The sequence below is a fragment of the Dioscorea cayenensis genome, chromosome 6 (genome assembly GCF_009730915.1).
Source record: "Dioscorea cayenensis subsp. rotundata cultivar TDr96_F1 chromosome 6, TDr96_F1_v2_PseudoChromosome.rev07_lg8_w22 25.fasta, whole genome shotgun sequence".
NCBI lineage: Eukaryota > Viridiplantae > Streptophyta > Magnoliopsida > Dioscoreales > Dioscoreaceae > Dioscorea > Dioscorea cayenensis.
The window spans coordinates 20,891,710-20,909,237 of NC_052476.1; the positions used below are offsets into that span (position 1 = coordinate 20,891,710).

The 17,528-nt window shown below is 32.7% G+C and overlaps 4 protein-coding genes across 4 annotated transcripts; all 4 read right to left on the reverse strand.

Annotated features, from left to right (window-relative positions):
• Window positions 1-419: 419 nt before the first annotated feature.
• Window positions 420-4,941, reverse strand: LOC120263755 (OVARIAN TUMOR DOMAIN-containing deubiquitinating enzyme 7-like). The gene is made up of 10 exons (XM_039271729.1): window positions 4,791-4,941; window positions 3,275-3,381; window positions 3,079-3,154; window positions 2,779-2,928; window positions 2,136-2,197; window positions 1,787-1,871; window positions 1,536-1,658; window positions 1,249-1,464; window positions 1,049-1,146; window positions 420-750 (listed from the first exon to the last, which is right to left on the reverse strand). Exons 1-10 carry the CDS (start codon window positions 4,848-4,850, stop codon window positions 624-626), a joined length of 1,104 nt encoding a protein of 367 aa, XP_039127663.1. The 5' UTR covers window positions 4,851-4,941; the 3' UTR covers window positions 420-623.
• Window positions 4,942-5,909: 968 nt separating this feature from the next.
• Window positions 5,910-8,525, reverse strand: LOC120263904 (60S ribosomal protein L19-3). Its single transcript, XM_039271881.1, has 5 exons — window positions 8,328-8,525; window positions 7,689-7,811; window positions 7,294-7,607; window positions 6,279-6,325; window positions 5,910-6,171 (listed from the first exon to the last, which is right to left on the reverse strand). The coding sequence occupies exons 1-5, from the start codon at window positions 8,437-8,439 to the stop codon at window positions 6,147-6,149; spliced, it is 621 nt and encodes a 206-aa protein (XP_039127815.1). The 5' UTR covers window positions 8,440-8,525; the 3' UTR covers window positions 5,910-6,146.
• Window positions 8,526-9,248: 723 nt separating this feature from the next.
• Window positions 9,249-11,719, reverse strand: LOC120262975 (AP-1 complex subunit sigma-2-like). Its single transcript, XM_039270900.1, has 7 exons — window positions 11,639-11,719; window positions 11,357-11,443; window positions 10,308-10,399; window positions 10,102-10,210; window positions 9,974-10,009; window positions 9,807-9,893; window positions 9,249-9,553 (listed from the first exon to the last, which is right to left on the reverse strand). Exons 1-7 carry the CDS (start codon window positions 11,639-11,641, stop codon window positions 9,482-9,484), a joined length of 486 nt encoding a protein of 161 aa, XP_039126834.1. The 5' UTR covers window positions 11,642-11,719; the 3' UTR covers window positions 9,249-9,481.
• A 675-nt stretch (window positions 11,720-12,394) lies between these two features.
• Window positions 12,395-16,266, reverse strand: LOC120264012 (diacylglycerol lipase-beta-like). The gene is made up of 7 exons (XM_039272004.1): window positions 15,974-16,266; window positions 14,153-14,350; window positions 13,744-14,016; window positions 13,503-13,597; window positions 13,222-13,348; window positions 13,015-13,137; window positions 12,395-12,937 (listed from the first exon to the last, which is right to left on the reverse strand). Exons 1-7 carry the CDS (start codon window positions 16,217-16,219, stop codon window positions 12,485-12,487), a joined length of 1,515 nt encoding a protein of 504 aa, XP_039127938.1. The 5' UTR covers window positions 16,220-16,266; the 3' UTR covers window positions 12,395-12,484.
• Window positions 16,267-17,528: the final 1,262 nt, after the last annotated feature.

Here is a 17,528-nt window from a genome sequence, read left to right on the forward strand (position 1 = left end):
TATTTGTAACTCATTAATTCTTTCATGCATGCACTACTCTGATCAAATCTCTGACACCCCTGAGAACCCTAATTAATGTGTCTTACCACCTTCACTCATATATAAACTACAACCTTGGAATAATATAAGGGACTCCAGTTGCCATAACCCACTGATATTCTTGTATAAACCTTTTCTGCTGTAAACTTCTGGGCGTACGTGCTGGTAATCCATCTTCTTCACCCCTCCACATCACTCTCTTCGCCGTCTTCGCTCCCGGTCGATCCCCTGTTATCGAACTCAGTATAAAAACAAGTCCTCAATGTCACATTACTCTCCGACCAGCATAACATTCATCATGCTCTGATCACCATGACATTCTTCTTTTACACTCATTCAATGATATGAATCACAAATGTCATGCTACAGTGATACTTGAATTGCCATGAAGCAAGTTATTTTATTAATATGAAAAAAACACTTGTACATCAACTAGGTTACTAAATCTAGCAATTCATTTCTTATATGTAAAGTTGTGCAAGTATGATTCACACAAACTGACTTGATATGAATCCAAATAAACAGATGAGATAGACAATAGACCGCCTGTCACCGGCATAAGTTCGCATCCCTCAACTGGATCTTCATAGGCAAAGAGCACTGAGATCAAGTTGGTTACTGCTTCGGCTTTCTTCAGCTTCTCCAACAGCCTCCTTTCTCCTACAGCTCTTTCTATCTTTTCTATCCTTGCTAGAAGTACATTTGGCATTGCTGATCAAGCACAGAAAGCAGAGAGTTCAAGAACATTTTCCTTTGTTGAAAATTTGAGTTCATAACTATTATGTCATTAAAATCATGATGATGTGGTTTTATAACATCATCATCAGTAATATATTTCATGTCATTCTTGAAAGCATATATGAAGCAGACCATAAAGTTAAGAGAGAAATAAATATGCAGATTGATCAATATCAATAGCATGAAACCCATAATTGCCAAGCTTATGTTATGGCAATAGCAATGTTAATCGATTGGAAGTGTATGATAAGAAATAAATGGGAAAATGCACCTGTTGGTTACTGCAGAAGTACTTGCGACACCCGACCCACAACAAGCCTTGTATCTCTTCTTCGACCCGCAAGAACATTGCTTATTATTTGATGTTTTCTTGAACAAAGAAAAAATAATAATAATATCAAAATGAGTGTCTATACTACAGTTTTACTTTGGTAAATGACATGTGATTATGCTTGAATCGATCATAAATACCTTATCAACAACTTGAACTTTATGCTCAGTAACTGACTGAGAGTCACTATCCAGTGAACTTTGTGCTATTGTCACATCTTCAGATGGAAAATTACCATTAGAAATATTATTTTCGGAGGGAATGTCATTGTCATCATTCTCACAATCTTTCGTTTCTTGTTCTGCTATCAAATACTCAATCGCAGCATCAACATCCCCACCAAATTCTTGCAAAACCTATGACACAATTAAAAATATTGGATGTAAGAAAGTAATATGAACTTTTTTTTTGCAAGAGTATTTCTTACCTGCTCAGCTTTATCAAAATTTTCACATCCTGTCCCGGACATTACCATCTTGACAGATGCAGCTTTTGGTAGACATGATGACACTTTCTTGTTATGGCTGGGGACAAGAATATCTGAATCCGCCTATCGTAAGAATCATTGTACAACAGATCAAATATTATTTATGTCTAGAATATCCACACTATGTTATATAATGAAAACATTCTCTACCGCATTTTTAAAGCATAATGATCATATATATATATAGAAACCTTAATAATGATCTGTCTAGCTGGTCCTTCACAAGAATCTTCACGTAGACGGACGCTATTATAGTGCTTGCCATGATGATAAGATCTGTATATAATAAAATGACTCAAAACACATAATAACATACTATCAAACATTTGACATGAACTCACAGCAATCAGTTAAAGCCATTCATTAGAATTGTATTAGGAGCATCTAATTATAAAGTGTAATGAAAGTTAGTATGAGAAAACTTATTACAGAGAAATGAGTCAAACAGGCCATCAAAATAGAATTGCCTAAACATCAAGTTTTAACTTTCCCAAAGTGTTTTTACAACTGAAATTTTGCTTATGAACAATGAAGACTTACAAATGAATCATCCTTGCTTCTTGTCCTTGAAAATTCCTTATGTACCATCGAGGGAACATAGCCTGCACGGAAAATACTTTCAGTTTTATAAGCTTCACAAAGTTAGTCTGATTTGTTTACAGGTACAAGTTGATCACATGTGAGTCTAAGCTAAAATTGACAGTTGAGTGAATTAAAGTTATGTTAAATGTGAGGTGGGATTGAGAAAAAGATGGAGTCCCAATTTCACGCTGACATGTAATTAAACTGCAAATATATCAGATATGGTCAATTAAATGTGAGAAGAGTTGCACAAGTTCAGGCATCAATAAAATCACAGACTGGTACCTCACTAACACTCATTTCCTCAAAGAACGGAATATGTTTGCTACACAATCAGATGAATTTATATTAATCCTAACTTTTAAGTCCCATGTTTAAACAACAAATTGCAATTATTATTGTTTATATACTAAGCTAAAATTCACCTCACTTAATGGTTTCATGCACTATCATGGCAGTTAAAAAACCTGATTTCCATCTTAGAGCTGAAAAATAGACTGTCACTAACACTTAAATCATATGAACAGTTGAATCCATATGTTGTTCAAAAGGATTTCAGACACATACATTTGACAAAAGCATATTAGAAAGCTGAACTTACTCGATGAATGCAGATATTCACTCCTGTAACAAGAGATGCTGCTTGCAACTCCATATGTCCTGCCCATGTACCTTGCTTTCCCATGGAATGACAGTATTTGTCAAAAGGGACATCACCCTCGATGAATGGCTCAAAATCCTCACGATGATTCTGTACAGCACAGTCAGTGACCACTAAATCAGCTTACTTGGTCATATCAAGAATAAATGAAAAGATGAACATACACACCAAAAAAGATCAATATATGGAGAACTTGAAACAAAAATCATAATGATTTTCAACTTGAAGATAGTAACATACCAATATATATTTCACCACCATATGTCGATATTTTATATGTTCCTCTTCATTTCCTTCTAGCTGATCAGCTAGAGCTCTACAAAAGATAAAAACAAAAGAACAATAGTCAAGAAAAAATCAAATAAAATAAACATAGCCACAAAAGAAAAATCTTTTTTACCTACAAATCTAAATGCATCTAAGGATTTCTACTAACCTGAAGAAACAATTACCGTCTGCTGTGATTTGAATAATTTTTAAACCTAAGGCATTTAGCTGAGGCCGGAATTGTGGTAAATCAACTTCCTTTCCTTTCTTCTTTACCTAGACAACAACACACAAATCTGATCATAAAATCAATGCTTGCTCTGATCCATCACAAATAGAACTCACATTGAGAATGAATGTTTAAGAACCTTTGAGCATCAAAAAGGACTAGCAAGGTACTAACAATAACTCAAGAACGACAATAAGGCAATGAATTTCATAGTTCATAAATCACCTTGACATAAATTTTGTGTTTTTTGATCTACATAAATTCCAGGTTTCTTTCATTGTGGATCAAATTCCTTGAATCAAACTCATTGAAAAACACATCTTTTTTATCCAAGATATGCCAAAAACATCAAAGCTATATTTAGATTGAGAAAAAGAAAAATAAAAGCAAAAAGTTCTCCTTTCTTTTCCTTCATTCACCCTCAATCCAAACACTTCTCATGATGATCAAAACAAAAACTTAAACTAATATCAAAACAAATGCAACTCATAATCCAACACCAACACAAAACCACCACAAAATGGAACAAGAAAACAGAAATTAAAAAAAAAATCCTTAAAAAAGCTTCCCTTGCTAATGCCTTACCGGCAACAGTTTCAGTAAGGGAGGGCCTAGCCAAGGAAGATCCTGCTGAAGCTTTTTTTAACTGAATGAACCATAGATGATATCCTCTGCAACCGAGGATATCTTGCTAAACTACACAGGTTGCAGGAAAGGGTAATGGTGGGATTGGCAGACAGCTTCCGCCATGGCCCAAATGATTGTCAAAAAACCTTTAGCTCATAGTTCAATTGGACATGTAGGTTATATTCCTACTGGTTTCTCATATGGAGGACAGAAAACAGAAATTAAATTTTTTTAAAAAACCCTAATTGTAATCAACACCATCAAAGCACAGAAAACAGAATTTTTTTTTAAAAAAAAAATCCATTAAAATCAACACCATCAAGCACAGAAAACAGAAATTTTTAATAAAAAACCCTAATTGAATAAAATCAACACCATCAAAGCACAGAAAACAGAATTTTTATCCATTAAAATCAACACCATCAAAGCACAGAAAACATAATTTTTTTTTAAAAAAAAAATCCAATAAAATCAACACCATCAAGCACAGAAAACAGAAATTTTTAATAAAAACCCCTAATTGAATGAAATCAACACCATCAAAGCACAGAAAACAGAGAAATTTTTTTTTAAAAAAAATCCATTAAAATCAACACCATCAAGCACAGAAAACAGAAAATTTTAATAAAAAACCCTAATTGAATGAAATCAACACCATCAAAGCACAGAAAACAGAATTTTTTTTAAAAAAAATCCATTGAAATCAACACCATCAAACACAGAAAACAGAAATAAATTAAAAACAACAGCTCTTTCTCATCACACACACACACACACGGATGGAGAGAGAGAGAGAGAGAGAGAGAGAGAGATTGAGATTAGGGCTTACAGCGGCGACATTGGATTGCTTCTTCTCGGGCTGGGGCTTCTTCTGCTTGGACTGAATCATGGCTGAAATCCTGAGAGTTCTGGCGCCATTAGCCTTTTTATAACCAAATTTTCAAATTTTCTTTTATTCCTACGTTAACAAATCTAGAAAAATTTTCTTAACAAATTTTAAAAATTCACATACTCAAATCTGATATGATTTGACAGACCTAGTTCCGTTGTAATTATGACGCAATCAAGATGTGATTTATTCTCACCCGTTGAATTATCCTTAATTTAGTAATTTTTAACACAAGAAAATAATAATTTTTTAAAATAATTATTAATTTATTATTATATTATATAATAAATAAAAATAAAATTTATAAACCCATGATTAAAAATAAGCCATGTCTTCACCTTGTGATAGTTACCAAGATTATTTTTCTACTCAAATTAATTAATTGATATTAATTGATTAATTAAGTATTACGGGTCAATCACATGAATATATATATATATATGTATGAAATAAATCAAGTTGTAAAAAATTCCCCAACTCACGTGCACACGTGATGCTCATGAAGTTTTCTCATACCCATCCTTTAATATTAATTTCTTTTTATTCTAATTTTAATCAAAGTCCATTATTTTTATAGTCATAATCAACAAATTTTAATTTAATCCAAATATTTGGATATATTTACACATGAGCCCCGTTAAATATTTTAAATATTATTCCAAATAAAGTTATAAAAAAATCAAATTTTTGGGAAGTAAAGATAAAATAAATATATATATTTGAAAAACAAAAGAAGAAATTTGAAATCTACGAAAACTCAATAGCTTCTTAATCTATACCGAGCTCAACTATTACAGTATACATTTCACCAAACATATATATATATATATATATACATATATGCATTGTGTTTTTTGCCTTTTTTTTATCTTTGCCATCATGCAATCCTCAATTGGAGTTCTGAACTTAAAATAAAAACTTTCCTGTATATCCTTAATAACATTATTACTTAATTAAGTTTTTCAGCCCAAATAAAATAAAATAAAAACTTGAAACCCTGGGAAATTAAATTCAATTCCAACCAAGAAACAAGAACAAACAAACATTTAACAAAAGATGAAACCACAAACACAGACAGATTGATTTTTAACTCCAATAAACATTAGGGAATTTGTGAACAAACATGGAAGAGAATAATAGAAACAAGTTCAAAGCAAGAATTAGTGTCTGAAACAGTTTTCTTGGCATAAAGAAATAAACTAAAGAAGCAAATCTGTAACAAAGTCAACATCATCATCAAAAAGTAATTTGCATGGAGATGCTACATCAGGTCGAAGCTTGTGGTCGTGTCCTCGATCACTTCTTCGACTTCTTAGGTGCTCTGCAATCAGGTAAATCAAGCAAGTAAAACAAGTAGGTAGTCTATGCAACAGAAATCATAACTACATCATAGTGTGATCTCTGTAAAATGAAGATAATAGTACTTACTCTGCAGGCTGTGAGGTGGGTGCAGGTGCAGGTTGCTCACCAGGGCCCTGTTTATAGTAAAATGTATATGATCATCAGCGAAAGAGGTCTCAATTGATAGTTAGCTTATTTCGACAGAGAAAAAGTTGTTTGGAAAATAACAGGGGGCAGGATAGATAAACAGTTAAAATAAAGAGCAAATCATTAAGACTATGAAATACATTGGTGACAGACAAAGTTTGCTAGGAAGTTTGAGCTGTCAATGGGAACCAACAAAGAATCTTCAAACACAAATTTGAAAGCAGTCGAACAAAAATAGCTTCTTCATCGCCATATATACAACAAATCAATGATACTAATAAAGAACCTTACAAGCATATCAAATCCTACAATCTGGCACCAAATGTTATTTGTAAAGGGCGCTTCATGGCAAATACTAAAAATGCTGCAGGGTGTTTTACTTTTCTTTAAGTTCAACATACACTATTGAATGCCTTGCTAAAAAGTAGAAAGCTTAATTTTGATCGGGTATCATTTATAAAGGCAGTGCTAGGCCATTTGACCATCATAAATAAAGGCAAGTAACCCTCACTAAGGCTCCTACTGAATTGGGGAACAGCTAGATCTTGTCAAACGAACGCCATGAAAACCGAAAGAATTACAAAAACAAAGCTATAATCAGTACATAAATGTGCATAAAGACTAAAGATGTTTCCTTTTATTTATGTTTTCAATGGTCAAGCACATAATAGCATTGAGCGACAATTCAAGCTAAAACGTAGAATCAGCAGATTGGGAACAGCATACGTAGGCACATCAATTACAAAATCTAGAATAGACAGGAGGCCAGAAACAATTTCTAAAATAGAGAACCAGATGATTTAAAGTTTAAAAATCTTGCATAAATAAAAAAGTTTCAGATTAGCATGAAAAATACACTTATATTAACAAACCATGAAAAAATAGAAAGATGAAACCCAATTCTCTGGCACATGCTGGATTTTGAACAATATGAGGTGACAATCCATCATCTTACCTGAGCTAAGCGCTCCTCCCTCCGGGCAATCTTCCTTTCCCGACTAGCCTTGCTCTTGGCACGCTTTGCTTCAAACTGATCAGATAAAGTCTTCTCTCTTGCCTTCTCAGCCTTTGACTTGTGGATGCTCTCCATCAGCACCCTCTTATTCTTGAAAACATTACCTTTAACCTTCATGTACATGTCATGATACATGTGTTTGTCAATCTTCTTTGCCTCCCTGTATTTGCGAAGCAAGCGCCTAAGAACACGCATTCTCCTCATCCAAAGAATCTTAGTTGGCAGCCTAGCTTCCCTTGTACCCTTGCGCTTACCTATACCACCATTCATCACAAATTAGTAAAAATCATCACACCAACTTCAAGATTGAATTTTTATAACTTCCATCCGTATACCATATCCAGAGTGGCGACCCTTCCTCTTTGCCTCGAGAGCTCTCCGAGCACGAGACCTAGAGTGGATCTTCGTGGGCTTCCTGATGACGAACCCATCCTTCACCAGCTTTCTAATGTTCTGGCCTGCAAATCATCAAACAGTATAAAATCAGGTTGTTCTCAATCAGCAATGGAAACAAAATCAAATCAGTACATTCCATAAAACAAAAAGTGTGATATGTGATTACAACCGAGAGGCATCTCAACTATATCCAAGGAAAGCTCAAAAAGATTAAAACTTTCTTCTTTCTTCAGAATTTATTATGAAAAATATTGAAAATTAGTAAACTAAAGGCAATGAGAACAAAATTAATACCTAGAATTCCACATAACCATGAAAAACAAAGTATGACACAGGCACATCGACAAGGTCACTAGAAATCTCAATACCCAAAAAGATTTAAACTTTCTTGTTTCCTAACTCGAACTTTACCAGAAAAAAATTGAAAAATGGCAAACTACAGCTCAAATCAAACATCTAGATCCAAAAGATCAACATTAGCAATTGTTGAAAACCTCTAAATCATCACTCCCTTGGAAAAATCTAAGAGAAAACAAACAAAAGGGAGAGATGGAGAGATGGAGAGATGGAGAGATTACGAGAGTTGGCCATAGAGATCTCGCTGGATTCATTGGGATCGAGCCACACCTTCCCCTTGCCGCACTTGAGAACGCTCGCAGCGAGCCGCTTCTGCAGCTTCAGCGACACCATCGCTCCTCTTCGCTAGGGTTTGTCTATGAGGGGCAGAAGAGCGGCTAGGGTTTCTTGGAAGACCACTGACCTTATAAGCGTGGCTAGGGTTTCTGATAAGAGACCACCATTGGGTAAAATGGGGAAATTAAAATATTTTCAGCAAAATTAATTAATTTGTTTGAAAATTGATTAAATGAAATATTTAAAACCAGTTTAACTTCCTTCCAAAATAATAATAATAATAATAATAATAATAATAATCCCAATTTTTGACTTGATTAAAACTGAAGTTTAAAAGGTAAAATTTTAATTTCTGACTAATAATTGGTATTTTTATTAATTTAATAATTAAAAATAATTATTTGAATGCTAATGGTTAAACACTGAAATATTGTGATATTTTGTTTTTAATTACATATATATTTATATATTATTGAATATAATATTAAGGCATGGCATGGTCACACATGCACCTTATGAAACAAATTTACTATTTTGGAGTTTAACATGAAAAAAAATCTTGGTTTATTTTTTTTATATAAAAAAATCTAGGTTTATTTTCAAAAATATTAATATTTTTATTAATTATAAGCAATAGAAAAATGATAACTCCCTATCTCTCCCAAGTGAAAGATGGAAAGTTTAATTCTCTCTCGGCACCGATCGAAGTGATTACGAGGGCTTATCCATTTTATAAAAAAATAATTATTTTCAATATTTTATATTAACCTTGTTCCAAAAAATAATAATAAATTTAGTAACAATATATATATTTATATATATATATATACAGAGACTTGCAAAGAGTAATTGTATAACTCAAGAAGGACCAAGATACAATACATTGAATATATTCATTAAAAACACATTTCTCAACAGCTACTAGTCTGATCAAAATTAAATGGTTGCATGAGACACCAATCAAACAGCTGAAAATATTGAACAGAAATTTAAACTTGTGAATACAGTGTTAGAATACGATATCGTTGAATGAGTATGAGAATCAAGAACAACTCAACAAGGCCGCGAATCAATTGAAACCATCGAGCTCTCTCTGTATCTACTTAGTAGCCTGCGCGATCACATTGCTTATCGAATTGGCTTGCTCCTTCGCCGTTTCCACCAATGCATCCTGAAACCGGAGTTCAGTGTTTAACGTTGTATTTCGATTAAGCAAAACATTTTTCTATCATTTGATCGTCATTCTTGAGTTCTTCATTCAACCAAATATAAATCAACTGTTATTAAGTGCTAATTTTTATTGGTGTAAGAACAATGGTCCAAGAACAATGGAGGACCGTTCATTCAACCGAATGCTTATGTATGTTCATTATCGATGAAACCAAATATTAGTGATTCACAAGGATAGGGAAAATAATTGATACCTGGGCAGCAATAAGTCGAGCTATAGTTTTCTTGCTGGACTCCTGAAGTTCACCAGCAATCAGAATTTCATCAAGTATGTAATATGCCTGGATGATCAACAAAGATTATGAGAAAATGATTCAAGAAAAAAACATAAAAGAAACATCCTTGGTGCTATAATAATCACCTTGTGGAAATTGAAAATCAAATCAAGCTCACAAACCTGAAATGTTGAAAAAGAAAAAGAATGAGTAATTAAAAGTGAGTAACCATACAAGAGATTTTGAAGATCTATATAAGAGATAATTGACTCACACTGCCGAAGTAACGGTCCAATATCTCAACAAAGTAATGAATTATTTCTAGTATCTCTAATTCATTGTCTTCTGAATCAATGCACATGCAAAAGTAAAGGCTTGCATATCTGCATGAGAAGTTCTGAAATTCATAAGCAACAGAGAAGACTTGAGCAATGTTAACCCTGCCAATACAAAACTATACTATTACCCTTGTTTTATTACCTTCTATATACAACTTTGCATCCTCTCCACTCAACAAACTTGCAGAGCTTCGGACCTCGTGAAAGAATTGCACCACTAAGTTCTCGGATAACCTACAAATACTGTGACATTGCATTCAGGATGCACATTAAGATAATATCACATTCAATTAATAACAAGCCAGCATTTAAATGCTCCATCTCATGGAGTTCATCGCTTAATCTCCATTAATTCAGAAATCCCACCAATCTCACATAGCTGGTGGCTCACATAAAGGAAAACAAGATGTCACACAACACTTTAAAATGAGGACCAGATTTCAGAAAACAAACATGTCTACCAGAAGTGATCACATAATCTAATCAAACAAGAACAATCATGAAAGATAAAGCATATCTATCATGTCCACAAACAACAATTTCTCAACTGAACTTTGTCAAATGGTTCGAATCATTAATTACATCAAGTAATAATTTTTTTTTTCTAAAATTATATGAAGCAAAAGTTTTAATAATGAAGCAAAGAATGCAAAAAGAAAGGACTCTCACAAGAAATGAGCAACAAAGCATGACTACATAAAAGATGATATTGTGACCCAATTCAATCTAGTGGAAGCAAAGATTATTATTTTCATTCATAAAACAAAAAAAATCTGGATGAAGACACTACACTCACCATCATGAATTCATTTAAAAAAATTCCAAATTTACAGCAGAAATCGAGAAAATTTCGACATATTTTACCTTAGATCTTTCCTTCTGTGAGAATGGGGAATATCATTTCTCAAATGAAAGATGAAGCATATCTATCATGCCCACAAACAACAATATCTCAAATGGACTTTGTTGGATGACTTGGATCATTAACTACATCAAGTAATGATTTTTCTTTTCAAAAATATATGAAGTAATAGTTTTAGTAAGGAAACAAAGTTGTGCAAAAAGAAAGGACTCTTACAAGAAATGAACAAAGATTAGATTTTTCATTCAACAAACAAAGAAATCCCCATGAAGACACTAAATTTACCATTATGAAACTCATAAAATTGTGTGAATTTTCAACAAATTTACCTTAGATCTTTCCTTCTGTGAGTATGGGGAATACCATTTCGTCAATCTCACCTTCCCTTGCCGACTAAATAACAGCACGAAATTGATCTAAAAAAAACACAATCAATAAAAGTCAAGAAAAAAAAAATTCATAATTTTCAAAGACCATCAAGTTCTTCCTAGATCTATCACGGTTCAAGCAATTCAAAATCTCAAAAAATTCAAGGAAAAAATTTTCAAAATCTCCTCAAAATTAAATATTTAGATCTAAAATGGAATCAAAAGTAGAGATCCAAAACTCACCATTTTTCTCTGCTTTCTTCTTCGCGTTCGAAAGCACTGAAACTTGGCAGGCAACCCAAAAAGAAGCTCATGTGGGTTTTGTTGCTGGTATCGGGTCGGGTTAAAAAACATGTGTGGACCCGAATCCGATAATATCTTCGGGTTCGGATCTTATATATTTCTTGGCTTTTTCTTTTAAAATTAACCATAAATCTTTTCTTTTATGCCTTTTTATTGATATATATATACATATATTGGATAAAGTTAACTAGCTACGTTAAGGACATGTACAAGTGTATATATGTATGTATTAATAGAGTGAACCAGCTACGTCAAAGAAATGTACAGGTGTATATATATATATTGTTAAAGTGAACCAGCTACATCAGAGTCATGCATAGATGTATACATACATATATATTGATAAAGTGAACAACCTACGTCAGGAACATATAGAGGTGTGGAGTTCATACCTCTACTGAAATGTGCTCTCACTGTGAGCTGAGATTCGAACTCAACCAAATAGTATAAACTAAGAGGTCATTAACTAAAATTATATTTTTAAAATATATTATTGACAAAAATTACATTTAAACTTCAGCAGAAATGAAAAAATAAAAATTTAAATGTTTAAAAACTAATCACAATGAGAGTGTGTATATATATGTAAGAAAAAATGAAATAATATATATGTTTAAAAAAAATGAAGATGATGAAAAAGAAATTTCATTCTTAGTTTATATAACTTCAGAAACAAATTTAGCAATCTTTCATAAATTAAAACAACACGCTATACAATTACACAGCTTTTGAATCCTATAATTTACAGCAAACAAATGAAAGAATGAGTGCATTTCATTCATAATTTTACACAATTATATCTGCAGAAACAACATCAACCATCATCTTCTGAGACCTGTTGATCAATTGCTCCATTGTCTTGACATAAGCTGGCATATAGTGATCATGTATCATATTTTGCGAAAGAAAAACCTTTCCATACATGCATCTCGGAGTTTCATAAATACCGAAGAATTCGTCGGTTGTGATACTGTCACTAGTACTATTAGTATCTTGTTCTTGTTTTGTAACCATGTGTATGATTCTACCCGGAGGGTACAACTGATAACTCGCTGAAGAATCTGACAGACTTGTTTCATCTATCGATGTTTCTTTGTTGTATCTTGGCACGGTTGAACCGATGTGATGTGTATCGTAAACTTTTGTGCAGTGCCATGAATTTATGCATGATGTGCAGCAAACACAGGAATCATTTTGGACAGCAGTTTGCACCCCATTTTGTTCATGTTTCATTACAGCCTGAAAATTAGAGAATACAAGCATTTACATTTTTCATTGATGAGATTGTTAGAACATCGACATGAATTTAGTCTTACCTTCTCTTCTTTTGTTGATATAAATGGTATGCATGATCCAAATGTTGAGCAACAAAATTCACTCAACAATCTTGTGATTCGAAATTGGCCCCAAAATTTCTTTAACCATGAAGATTTAGCAATCTGAATTTGCAGCAGGGATGACAGAGTATCAGTTTAATCAAACAGATGATGGTAAATTGTATCAAAATGGAAGAAGAAATGCACCTCGGAGCGCAGATTGTCGACAGAAACAGTTGACAATGTGGGAACAACATCAGAATTGTTGACTATAGAAGTGACAAAGCATTTGCTCGAATCGGCCAAGTCCCATGTCATGCAAGCAGCTGAAGAACAACAAATGTTTGTATTATGAATAGATAGTATATTAATAATAGAGAATATGAAGTTCGATAGAGGTTTAGGATACAAGAAACGTGGTGGCTTTCTACAAAACAAAGAAACATAAGCAAATTGGCAAATAAATGCAAAGTACATGCCTGGACCAGAATGCTATGCATGAGCTCGACGAAAATTCTTCCCTTTCACGAAGAATGTAAGATAAAATTGCAGCAATACCACCACCCAATGAATGGCCGATTATCTAATAATGAAAAGGAAGTACTAAAATCTCACAAGTAAAAACAACAACAACAAAAATAAGTACAATATGCACCATTTATGTTTAATTTGCAAAACTGGTTCATGGATCAGTGCATCATATGTAAAATGAAAATAAGAATGTTTTACCTTGATATGGTAATCTGGATTTTGACTAATTACCCGAAGAAGACAAGGAGTAACACTCTTCGCAATCCAACGGGCAGCTGCAAGCATCCCACAATGCGCATGTCCTAAGACTAAATTGCAGAGATTGCCCTCTTGTATAACCAAATGATGGAAAGGAACCACTGCAGCAGTAGCAGCAGTCAATCGATCTTTAAAACTACGAGCCCCACGAATCAAAACAACAATGCATTTGTTGCTTTCATCATGTAAAATTGTGAAATACGGCCGCAGAAACTGCATTACAATTCAAAAGTATACAAATAAGAAAATTCAATCCATGCAACCTTGTCTTTCATCTTAAAAGGTAATAATCATGAAAAAAAAAAAGCTTTACTATTGGAGGTTATAGGTTATTCGAATACGCACACACCCCCGGCTTTGATTTTTGAAGAACTTGTTGTTGAGAATAGCCAGCAGATTTCAAAAACTTTGGAAATTTTTTCGCTGTAAATAACGTGCAAAGTGTCAACAACTTTAACTGATGAGCTAATTCTGCAATGACTTCAGGCCCTTTTAGTTCTATAAAATTCACTCCAGTATTCAAACATGGTAAGATTCCAGAATTTCCCTGAAAAACAGCACAAGAAATAAGCACTTGAGAAATACAATACAATACAATAGCTTCATTCCCTGAAATACAAAAGTGAAACTAAATACACTCCTTATTTATAACATTCATGTAATTTTACTCCATTGAATTATTCTTTCAACTATTGGAAATACACGACGAGTTAGAGAGCATTACATCTTGCCTTCGCAATAAGACAACTCATGTACATTATTCAGAACAAATCACTCAAGCATCATCTTCTCAGTCCCGTTAATAACACTATATATCATTATAGCTTCATTCTCTGTAATCCAATGTGCAAATAATTACACTTCCTATATTCACAATATTCATGTAATTCTACTGTTTTTGGAAAATCCACTTAAAATGAGAGAGAGCATTGGTTACATAACATATTTACATCTCACCTTGACAGTGAAATATTTCATGGATAATATTCATAACAAGTCACTTAACCATCATGTTCACCAATTATTGACATTATTGAACTCTAATCCCACTCCATTTAATTCTCCTTTCAACCATTATAATAAGACATAGCATGCATTATTTTCTCCCATCAATTGCATTATCAACTATACCAAAATATTCATCTCTCGCCATTTGAACTTAAAAAATTATTATCTCGGTTTATAAACTATACAAAGATTTCATTTTTATTCCAAAACGACACAAACATGTTTGCTTTGCTTCTTCTGATATCTCAACTGAATAAAAAAACAAAATTACTGCATCAAACAACAAATTACCATGACAACAATCACATAAGATGGAAAAACTAAAAGGATAAAAAAAAATTTCAATTTATCGACTAAAATTAATATTTTGTCAATTTTCACCAAGAACAAACCAAGCAATCTTTTTTCTTTGGCCTACCTATATTTTAGTGTCATATGTTCTAAACTAGTCAAAGTGGTACAAGAAAAATTGTACAAAAGAGTAGATCTTTGCTGATAGTACTTTTCATTAAATTCTTTTAGATTCACAGATAAGAACAATACAAACAATATAACACAGTACAAATAATTGAATTACAACAAAAATACTTATATTGTTCTACATTGATGCTCAATATACAACACAAATACTTGCTTTTTGGTGCTATTGTACCTTAAACAAAAAAATTTTATGCCATAATTTTTAAAATATAAAAAAATTATACAATTTATGTTGTATTTAATTACTTTTTAGGTACCATGCCCCATCTTATTTGCAAAATATATATATCATGTCAAAATGGACCACAAGATCAACCATTAGAATTCCACAACAAAATAAGATCAAAATTTTATGCCACAATTTTTAAAATATAAAAAATTTATACAATTATGTTGTATTTAATTACTTTTAGGTACCATGCCCCATCTTATTTGCAAAACAAAAGAGTGCCATATATATATATATATATACCATGTCAAAATGGACCACAAGATCAACAATTAGAATTCCACAACAAAATAGGAATTAAATGGCAAATATAACAAACATGCAATTTATAATTTTTCAGGTGCCAAAGTGCATAAAATTCCGTCAGCAATGCCACGTAAGATTGAATAAACGCATTTAATAATCACGAATGGATCCGATAACCCGATAAGATAACGGATCGGGTTTACAAACCTGTCGGCCCGAGAGATATCGGACCCCGATCAATAGATCCGCGAGTGGCCATTTCCCCATCGTCTCCGCCCAAACGAACCTCACCGTCAACGCCGACATCGCCACCGCTTCCATCCTCGTCTCCGGCGCCCGATCCGGCATCCTCCTCCTTCCCCTCTCCATCGCCGCCACCTCCTTCCTCCGATCTCCGCCCTCTTCACCGCCTTCCTCCTCCGCCGTATCCTTTGCGCTCGCCGGCAAACACATCGTATTCGAATGAGAGAAACCCTAGAACTCTCTCTCTCTCTCTCTCTCTCTCTCTGGATCGCAATGGTTACTATCTATAGCTTGCTGGAGTTTGCTTGGCGTATGTGATTTTACCGTAATACCCCTGACCGGAGGATATATTTACAGTTGTGTTCTGTGTCCATCGGACGGTGGATATTGCATGGATTGGATACGTGGACGGATGAGATAGGAGGCTAGGGTAAGGGTATTCTGGTAATTAATGGATGGGATTCTGTGGAATAATAAGAGCATCTCTTTGGACAGATTCCTATATTTATGTGTATTTTTTATTTTTTATTTTATTTTTTTTATACGTTTGTTTTGCATACTAAAATGTCAATATTAAATAGAGGTGAAAAAAATAAATTAATAAAATAAAAAGGTTTTTTTTTTCATTTTACCGTAGTGTAGCGTGTGTGTATATATACAAAATATGACAAATACAGGAATCATATGTTAGTCCAATGATAACTATCTGTGGTTGTGATTAAAGGTTTTCGAGTTCAAATCTCTTAGATTACATGAAGTAACTGGTGCACCTCCGTACTCATTTATCCTTTGTTTTGTCGTTTGTTAATTTTGTCAAAAAATAACATATATAAAAGTAAAATAAAATCAATGAGCATATGTGCTATCACTTTATGTGGACTTTGAAGTTGAATCTTTAGTTTTTCTGAAGTGAACACTTTACCCAAAATGAAGATACCAATATACTAAGATGTCATTGACATTTCTATATTTTTATTTATTAATAAAAATACTTATTTTTATTTATTAATATGGTATCCAAATTTGGTCAATTTTATATAACATTATATTATAAATTTATAAAATAACTTTTATTAGCTTCTATTGCCGTGTTAATTAACTTAAAAAAATAATTATAAATTCAAATTTTCATACATAGAAAAAACATCTATTGAAAAGAGATCTACTCTGTTACTAAATATTGTAAATAAATCCTCAACTTCATAATAACATGTGACTAGTGTTTATGCCTAGAAATAAATCTTCCAATAAAAAAATAAAAAGATAAATATATAAAAAAATCAAAAGATAAAATAATAAATAGGGGTTGGAATTGTCTTTTGTGTTAATGTCTGTCTCCCTCTTGTTGGGCCCCCAAATAATTGTAGTTTCTCAAATATGATACACATGAAATAACATGACTTTTAATTTATTTTTTATTTATTTATATTTATTGTTAATCAATCGATTATCGATATACATTGAAATGATTGAGTGTCAAAATAAACCAATAAAATTTAGCTTCAAAAGCAAGAATAGG

What these genes read in the sequence shown, in the direction of transcription:
- LOC120264012 (XM_039272004.1), bottom strand. Translation starts at nt 16,219, where the DNA reads ATGTGTTTGCCGGCGAGCGCAAAGGATACGGCGGAGGAGGAAGGCGGT. An exon ending in TTCAAAAATCAAAGCCGGGG is followed by an intron (nt 14,017 to 14,152) that starts GTGTGTGCGTAT and finishes ATTGTAATGCAG; the next exon opens with TTTCTGCGGCCGTATTTCAC. An exon ending in TCGAGCTCATGCATAGCATT is followed by an intron (nt 13,349 to 13,502) that starts CTGGTCCAGGCA and finishes AAACATTTGTTG; the next exon opens with TTCTTCAGCTGCTTGCATGA.
- LOC120262975 (XM_039270900.1), bottom strand. An exon ending in TGCAAAGTTGTATATAGAAG is followed by an intron (nt 10,211 to 10,307) that starts GTAATAAAACAA and finishes CTTCTCATGCAG; the next exon opens with ATATGCAAGCCTTTACTTTT. An exon ending in TGGACCGTTACTTCGGCAGT is followed by an intron (nt 10,010 to 10,101) that starts GTGAGTCAATTA and finishes TCAACATTTCAG; the next exon opens with GTTTGTGAGCTTGATTTGAT.
- LOC120263755 (XM_039271729.1), bottom strand. Translation starts at nt 4,850, where the DNA reads ATGATTCAGTCCAAGCAGAAGAAGCCCCAGCCCGAGAAGAAGCAATCC. An exon ending in ATTTTGATAAAGCTGAGCAG is followed by an intron (nt 1,465 to 1,535) that starts GTAAGAAATACT and finishes ATTGTGTCATAG; the next exon opens with GTTTTGCAAGAATTTGGTGG. An exon ending in AAGTTCAAGTTGTTGATAAG is followed by an intron (nt 1,147 to 1,248) that starts GTATTTATGATC and finishes TCTTTGTTCAAG; the next exon opens with AAAACATCAAATAATAAGCA.
- LOC120263904 (XM_039271881.1), bottom strand. Translation starts at nt 8,439, where the DNA reads ATGGTGTCGCTGAAGCTGCAGAAGCGGCTCGCTGCGAGCGTTCTCAAG. An exon ending in GATCTCTATGGCCAACTCTC is followed by an intron (nt 7,812 to 8,327) that starts GTAATCTCTCCA and finishes GATGATTTGCAG; the next exon opens with GCCAGAACATTAGAAAGCTG. An exon ending in GGGAGGAGCGCTTAGCTCAG is followed by an intron (nt 6,326 to 7,293) that starts GTAAGATGATGG and finishes TACTATAAACAG; the next exon opens with GGCCCTGGTGAGCAACCTGC.